The following is an 8,599-nucleotide window of genomic DNA, read 5'->3' as shown; positions in this document are numbered from 1 at the left end:
ATGCACGCACACACAACCTCTCTTTCACACACACACACACACACACACACACACACACAAGCTCTCCCACACACAAATACACATGCACGCACACACAACCTCTCTCGCTCTCACACACAGACACACACACACACACAACCCCTCACACACACACAACCCACAATCTCTCTCTCGCACACACACACACGTACATGCACACATACACACACACACGCGTGCACGCACACACACAAAAGAAAAATCTTACCTCACAAAGACGATCCCCTGCTGAGCCCATATAGCAGTGTGAGAATAATGAAATGCAGGTTGTATTTCTACAGCTCGCTGTTTCTCTGTAACTGAATTTGTTTAAAAGGAATGCACAGCTTTGAGCTTTGAGTCTGGGGGAGGGGGGGGGGTTCAGTTTCAGTTACAGTTACAGTTTTCATCCAGGCTCCCTTCTATTCCAGACCGCATATCCATCTGCTTCCTGGGTCAAAGGTCACAATTGGGATATAAATGAGGTCCCCCCCCCCCCAATGCAAGCTGATTTCAGTCAGGGCACAGAGAGGAGGGAACAGAGGAGTCTTTAGAAGCCCTTCCAGGTCAGCTCTCATTTCCAAAAAGTCAAAACCCGCTGAGACAATGCAGTGCCCACCCCACACCTTCATCAATCCCTGAGTCTAAAATAAAATAAAATTAGCATTGGTAGGGAAGAGCGGGGATGGATTCTTCTTCCTGAACAGCGAGCCCTGCAGGTTTGACTGGTCTCACAGCTTGTTTCTGGTCAGGACCAGACCTGGGGTCAAATACATTTGTTTTGGATTAAAATACTTTTCTGTGCTCTGTTGATCTTGCCTGGTGTAATGGAGCCTGCCAGTACAACCAGAAGCCGGGGTTTGCACTTTTTGCAAGTATTTCATTGGTCCCAATACACCAGACAAGATCAATAAAGTGTAGAAACGTATTTGAATCCAAAACAAATACGTATTTGACACAGATCTGGTCAGGACCTTGAACCGGTAAGGTGTGTGTTATAATGCTAATCTACATCTCCGGACTGTGAAACCAGCCACCGTAGTTTATAGTGCAAAATGCTGGATTCTCGTGCGTATAAATTGACTGAAAATGAACTGTGCAGAAAGTATGTCTGCCCTGAGGTGCCTGACTTCACCCACTGAGTAATCATAAACCCCAACCCAGCCCTACCTGGCCAACACTGCTGTTCATAATTTATCAAAATGCGCCCTCCGGTGGGATACCTTATACTGCACCCTGATTCTGCTTGAATCTCTGATTCACTTTCACACGAGAACGAACAAGTTAATCTTCATTTCAGCATTGGGCAGAACAATTTCCTTCTAATTCACCCAGTACAGGAAATGATTCTGAAAATCTCAATGGATGACTATGGACATTTTACAGTTCATGAACTTAATTTATATTGTTGGCATTTAGCAGACACTGTGTCTTAAATGTCAGTTCATCTGCTCAACTGAATTAATTGAAATGAAATTTTACTCCAAACCTACTTCACTTTAAAATCATTTTCAGTTTGTTCATTTCTTATCATTTAAAAGATCTGGAGTAAAAAAAAAAATCAGATACAAATGCAATACAAATGAAAAATAGAAACAAATTACAATTAATCAGAACAAAAGTATATACATGCACACATACGTACAAAATAAATTATACATTCACATTGAGTTAAAATCCTTCCCTGAAATACGTGATGCGGATGAGCCGTCGGCTACTTATCCAGCAGGGGGCAGTGTTGCGAGAATCACCAGCACAGAGTTCTGTCGCCCCAACCACCCAAACCAAAAGAAAAAGAAATAAATCCAGTTTGATATGTTTTTTGTTTTCTTTTACGGTCTATGGTTTTGTGTATACTCACGAAGGGGGCGTGGCCAGAACAATACTGTGGTAATGTACTTCCTGTTCCTGCAGCGTAGCATGGGGAGTTCCTTAATCGCTGAGTGACAGCTGGAGCCAGCAGACCCCCCCCCTGGTCTGTGGAATGTGGGGTTTGGGGGGGGGGCGGGGGGACAGGTGAGAGCTCACACCTTCCTGAGAGAACTGCGCAGCCAGGTAAAGGTGGAGGAGAGCCGCTCAGCTGACCTCTCACACAGAGAGCGGGACGTGGTGGTGGGTGGCGGTTTGGGGGGTGCGGGGGGAGGGCAGTGGGGTCGAGGGAGGGTGCCGGGGGGGCGGACGGGAGGGGCAGGGGTGCGGGCCGAGGAGGAGGAGGAGGAGAGTTTGGGATGTGAGCGGGGTTCCCCGTTCCCCACCTGGTCCGCCCGCAGACCCTCCAGGTGGGTCTGGAAACAGGAAGTGAGCTTCTCCAGAGACAGGAAGTCCTGAATCGCATCGTCAAACTGCGGGACACAGAACGTGGCTTGGCATCACGACTTGGCACAATGACAGGGTTACGACACCTTAACTGGTTTCTTAGATGAGTATCAGGGTTTTACGGTCAAAGTAAACAAGAGCCAGCAGACCCTGTGGCACTCCAGGACCAGAGCATTGGGGCCCCTGGTTTGAATAAACAGTTTTTATTCAAACAGTTACAGTATTTGAATAAACAGTTTAAAACTTGCAAACCCCAGAGAGCAGATGCCATACGCTTAGTAAGAATGCCACCATTTGTATTTTACAATACAAATAAAGGCAAATAAAGGTGAGTAGCCAACATCAATATCTAACATAAATAAGCTGCAAAACGTATCACAAAATAGTGAGCAATGTTGACTTCTTGAGATTAATATAATGAAGTTTATGGATGGACCACAGGTGTACAACGTTACATTTTTACACTATTTTTTTGTTTTTATACACCTCTGTGTAGTATAATGGTGGCAGAACTGGGCTGGCAGCTCTGGTGTTGCAGGTTTGATTTGCAGGTGGGGCACAGCCATTGCACCCTCAAACAAGGCACTAATCCTGAATAAATATCCAGCTGTATAAACAGATTGCGAATGAGAAAGAAATGAAGCCGTTTACATTTTTTTAGCATAAGGAAATTCTGCTAAATGCATTTAAGTATAAATATAAACCAGGGGTGGGCCACGCAATTCCTGGAGGGACCGTTGGATCGCTGCTTTTAGCTGCAGTGTCCACAAGAGGTTTTCACATTAGCCTTATAAGCCAGGGCTGTTTTTTCAAATATTGGACCAAATATTTGAAAACATATTAGGCAGTTTTTTTTTAATAGGCAACCACAGTGAACCCACAAGTATTTTTTTTAACCAAGGATTCATGTGTAACCTTGGTAATCTGTCCATGCATTATCGAACCCTTTTATTCCCGGTCAGGGTCGAGGGGAGGGATGGAGCCTATCCCAGCATGCATTGGGCGAGAGGCAGGAATACTCCCTGGACAGGTCGCCTATCCATGGTCGGGCACACACACCATTCACTCACACACTCATTTGTACGGGAAACTCATACTCTCCCATCAACCTAACCTGGATGTCTTTGGACTGTGGGAGGAAACCGGAGTACCCAGAGGAAACCCACACAGACACGGGGAGAACATGCAAACTCCACACAGAAGGCCCTACCAGGGGTTCCAACCCAAGACCTCCTTGCTGTGAGGCGACAGTGCTACCCCTCGCACCACCGGGCCACCTGCCTTGGTGATCTATTGGTTAATTACGAACAAGTGTTGAGATGAGACCTTTCCCCCCATCCCTCCCCGTCCCTCCTCGTCTCCCCCCCACCCCCCCACCTCCCTGCAGCCCTGCTGTTAGCGTACCTGCTGGGTGCTGGACTGGAGCAAGCGTTCGGTCCACAGGGGTTCCGCCTCCACACCTCCTCTCTTCACCTCCATGTCTCCCCCCTCCCCCAGCGCCCGCAAACTGGCCCCCAGGTCCTGCAGGGAGGAGCACAGGGCTGTTAGGGGAGGGGGGGGGGTAGGACACTCCAGGTACTCACACAGGGCGGAGAGCCTCACCTGCAGCAGGTGTGTGATGTCACTCAGGTGAGCATGGCTCTGCTGTAGCCTGTCTTTGCACTGAGCCAGGTCCACGAAGAAACACTGCCACAGACAGGCACGTTATCAGCCAATCAATCAATCAATCAAGCATTCAGTCAATCAGTCAGCCAGTCAGTTAACCAATCAACTGCTTCATTTAAAAGTGGTGGACAGAGTGTGATTACTCAGAAGGAAAAGCACCTCCACAAACTAAGGCGAAACCAATTTATTCCCTGACCGCAGGAAAACAAATATACTTATGTGTGAAAATATGAGCACACACACACAAACCCAAACGCACACAAACACACACACACTCTCAGACAGATGCGCACGCACACACAGACACACACTCTCTCACAAACACACACACACACGCACACACACTCTCACACAAACACACATGCACATACACACACACAAACACACACTCTCTCACAAACACAGACACACACACGCACGCGCACACACACTCTCACACAAACATACGCACCCACACACACACACACACACCCACACATCTCACCTCTACACTTCTCAGGGCCACCTCAATGTCCTCCTCTCCTTCTCTCTCCTTCTTCACGGCGAGAAGGACCTGCTCCTCTGCCTCGCTCCTCTTCCTCTTCCTCAGGGTGACCTGGCTGTGCAGCTGGCCCAGCAGGGCCCAGCGCTGCTCCTGCGCCTCTTTAGCACCCTGCATGCTGTACCCATAATCCCCCTGGGCCTGCGCCAGGGCACGCAGCCAGAGGACCCTGGGGAAGAGCACATGTCCCTCAGCGTCTCAGTGTGGCACAGGTTATCCACACCCGAGCAGGTTATCTGTGTGCTAGCTGGTCATCCGCACATTAGCATTAATGCTATTGAACGCTAGCAGGTTATCCGCACATTAGCATTAATGTTATCAGTATGTAATCCGGATGTCCTCACATTAGTGTTAATGTTAACTGAACACTAGCAGGTTATTTTCACATTAATGTTATCTGTACGTTAGGTTATCCTACCATTAGCATTAATGTAATCTGCAATCTAAAGTTATCTGAGCGTTAGCAGGTTGTCCTCACTTTATCGTTAATGATATCGAACGTTAGCAGGTTATCCTCACATTAGCATTAATGTTATTGAATGCTAGCAGGTTATCCTCACATTAGCTTTAATGTTATTGAACGCTAGCAGGTTATCCTCACATTAGCTTTAATGTTATCTACATATTAGCAGGTTATCCGCACATTAGCATTAATGTTATTGAACGCTAGCAGGTTATCCTCTCATTAGCGTTAATGTTATCTGTACGCTAGCAGGTTGTCCTCACATTAGCGTTAATGTTATTGAATGCTAGCAGGTTGTCCTCACATTAGCATTAATGTTATCTGTATGCTAGCAGGTTATCCGCACATTAATGGGTTTACCTCTGTTGCAGGAAGGTGCGGACGCCCAGCAGGGTGTCGGTCAGCATCGGGTGCTCCTCACTCCCTCTCGGCCCCCTTTTCGAGCCGTGTCCCAGGACGTCTGCCCTGTCCAGGGTCTGCATCACCATCTGCCCAGAAAGGGGAGTTTTCCCTGTCACCTCATCACACAGCTTCAGCTTGAATCAGAATCAGACCTTTAAAAATGGTATTTACTAATTCATCTTATGGGATGTGTACTTCATTCTAACCAAATAATATTGTGACTGTGAAGCACAAATTGTGTTTTTTTGTTGCATATTTTATTAAATTAGATTAGAAACTTTATTGTCCACAAAGTGGAAAAATGTCTTTGGCTTCACCGCAAAACAGCATGGATTACATATAAGACAATAGTTAACACAGTAAAAACGCGGGGAGAGCTTACAGTGTAATCATACAATACGATTTAATATAACAATGTGCAGAATTACAGTACAGTTCGTAACAGTATTAGTGCATCTGATCCCAGATCAGTTGCCACAGTAACCTTGCCCATCCCCACCCTGTCCGGTCGTCCCCAGTGACTGACCTCAAGTCTGTGAGCATGAGCCCGAATGTGGGCAGGACAGGGGTCGTCCAGGGTCTCAGAGAGCAGGAACAGCAGCAAGCTGTCCATCAAAGCCTCGGCCAATGGGACAGGTCCATTCGGACTTCTCCCACTGGGTGAGCTACAAATAAGGGACATCACCAGCAGGGGGACAGGGACACAGGTTTATGCAATTTCGTCAATTCCACAACGGGTCAATTTTAGGGTCTCTCTCTCTCGGCCATGGTTCTCTCTCTCTCTCTCTCTCACACACACACACACACACTCACTCTCTCTCTCTCTCTCTCTCTTTCTCTCCCTCCACCTTTCCTTTTATCTCACAGATCTCCCCTTTCCTCTCTGAGAGACGCCTCCTTCTAAGGTTCATCACGCCCCAGCGAACAGGGAACAGAGCCCTTTGTGCAGGGTGGCTGAAAGGTAATGGCTCACCTGTCCAGCGGAACAGCTGCCCTCTCTCTCATGACCTCCTGAGCCTGCAGGAAGGGCGCCCCCTGCTGTGCAGTGAGAGAAGGACAGCGCGGTCGGTGAAGGTGACGGCTGAACTCTCGGCCTCAGGTGAGATTCTCGGGGGTTCCATACTCACCTGTGGAGACCAGCGCCGGACCACGGCCCTCAGGAAGAGGAGGCACAGAGCCAGGCCCAGCCACAGGACCCCCGCCAGCAGGGACCGGCTCCACACCTGGCACAGGTACAGCGAGGGGTGCAACGGCGCCTCCTCCTGGCACACGGCCCACACTTCCCCTGCCAGCACTACAGCGTGCCACCCGCAGGAGGGGGCCAGCACCCCCCTGCAACGCAAGAAAGAGAAACGCACTGAGAGGGAGGGAGGGAGGGAGGGAGGGAGGGAGAGAGAAACACACTGAGAGGAGGAGAGATACGCAATGAGAGAGGGAGAGGGGAGATATGAACTGAGAGAGGGAAAGAAATGTGCACTCAGAGAGAGAGGAGAGAGGAGGGAGAGAAAAACGCAGAGGAAAATGTACTGAGAGACAGAGAGAGAAGGAGAGAAATGCACTGAGATGGAGAGAGAGAGCACTGATACAGAGAGGGAGAACACACTAGGATAGAAAGAGAACGCACTGACAGAGAGGAAGAGAAATGCACTGAGAGAGAGAAATACTGAGACAGAGCAAGAGGATGATAAGGAAGCAGACGGAGGATGAAAAGCAAAGGGGCTGAGAGAGAGAGCAGTGAGACGAATACAGTGGAGCAAGTCACTGGAGAAAGGGAAAGAAAGATGTTAAGCAAGCCAACAGCATGAGCGCTCGGAATGGGGAACAACACCACAAACATCAGGAACTAAGAAACTGGATCTGATGTCATCACAACATACACAGAAACACAAAAGATTCTAAAGCGGTGACAGAGTGTCAGAGAAGAAGTAAACATGCAAGTTCGACTCTTTTATTTTAAAAAAGGATCATGTTGCTGAGCTGGTCTTTACAGCAGGTGATGATGTTAAAGCTCGTTAAGTTTTACGCTCTCCCGTGAGAGTGCACAGGTGTGTTAGTGAGGAACACACACAGGTGCACAGACAGATGACTGAAGCCTCACTAATGAAGTACCAACACAGATCCGGGTGAGTTCAGTTCCCCCCCGGACCCTCTCGTCCCCCAGAACCACAGCCCGATGCGCCCCTGGAATGGGCTCGGTCCCGCTTCAACTCCTTCCGTTCGGAAGAAAACGAGCTGAACGGCTCGGGCGATTCACCGTAACGAAACCCTCACGGAAACTTCAGGCCAGTTCCTCAGCTCACGAGAACGGAGTTTCAATTTAATTTCACAAACTGGGCGTCCCAGAAACGGAACTGGCCTGAGACCCCGGTCCTCGCGCCGGCGGAGAGATGGCGGATTTCCCCCCTCGGACGGAGTGTAGCACAGTGGGTAAGGAACTGGGCTTGTAACCGAAAGGTCGCAGGTTCGATTCCCGGGTAGGACACAGCCGTTGTACCCTTGAGCGAGGTACTTAACCTGCACTGCTTCAGTACATATCCAGCTGTATAAATGGATACAATGCAAAATGCTATGTAAAAAAGTTGTGTAAGTCGCTCTGGATAAGAGCGTCTGCTAAATGCCTGTAATGTAATGTAATATGTAATGACTCGCCTGCCACACCGAGGCTGATCTGTCCCGGAGTCCCCGCGTCCGCCCGTCTGTCCTTTCTGGCCTCGTCCGTCTGTCCGTCTGCATCTCTGTCTCTCCGCGGCGGTACCGCCGGCCCCGCGGCGCCGGTGGGGGCCACGGGGCCCGATCGGGGCGGACGGAGGCATGGGGACGAGCAGCCAGGCTCCCGGCACGCACATCCACACTCACCCCGGCGATGAGAAGGCAGCGGCGGCGGCGGCAGCACCACACACACACACACACACACACACACACACACACACCGCCCCACAGTCAGCCAGCAGTGCGGAGGAGGCACCAGCTCGCCGTGCTGGTTAAACAGGTCTGGTCCATTCCTCTATTGATCTCGCTTTAATAGCTCAGCGCTCACGGGCGTCGGGAACCTGCGGAATGCGGCGTCGGGCGGGGCCACGCCCACCTCCCGCGTCGCGCGCGGGGAAGTTCCTGCTCTGGACCCATCGAGGTGCGCTGCGCAGAGACAGCTCTACAGCTGCTCGAGTGGCTCTCCCTCACTGTCAGGGGCAGTG

At 49.9% G+C, this 8,599-nt stretch overlaps 1 protein-coding gene across 1 annotated transcript; it reads right to left on the bottom strand.

Moving 5' to 3' along the window:
- Positions 1-1,396: 1,396 nt before the first annotated feature.
- On the bottom strand, positions 1,397-7,540 carry si:ch211-151h10.2 (uncharacterized protein LOC567699 homolog). Its single transcript, XM_064301108.1, has 8 exons — positions 6,533-7,540; positions 6,379-6,443; positions 5,932-6,070; positions 5,364-5,491; positions 4,484-4,709; positions 3,937-4,020; positions 3,739-3,855; positions 1,397-2,360 (listed from the first exon to the last, which is right to left on the bottom strand). Exons 2-8 carry the CDS (start codon positions 6,408-6,410, stop codon positions 2,043-2,045), a joined length of 1,044 nt encoding a protein of 347 aa, XP_064157178.1. The 5' UTR covers positions 6,411-6,443; positions 6,533-7,540; the 3' UTR covers positions 1,397-2,042.
- Positions 7,541-8,599: the final 1,059 nt, after the last annotated feature.

This window comes from Anguilla rostrata, chromosome 12, assembly GCF_018555375.3.
Source record: "Anguilla rostrata isolate EN2019 chromosome 12, ASM1855537v3, whole genome shotgun sequence".
Lineage (NCBI taxonomy): Eukaryota > Metazoa > Chordata > Actinopteri > Anguilliformes > Anguillidae > Anguilla > Anguilla rostrata.
This window is presented reverse-complemented; position numbering and strand designations above follow the sequence as displayed.

Coding starts and splice junctions, on each gene's coding strand:
- si:ch211-151h10.2 (XM_064301108.1), bottom strand. CDS start 6,410: ATGAGAGAGAGGGCAGCTGTTCCGCTGGACAG. Junction 5,492..5,931: donor CTCATGCTCACAGACTTGAG/GTCAGTCACTGG, acceptor CTTTCTGGGCAG/ATGGTGATGCAGACCCTGGA. Junction 3,856..3,936: donor ACATCACACACCTGCTGCAG/GTGAGGCTCTCC, acceptor TCCTCCCTGCAG/GACCTGGGGGCCAGTTTGCG.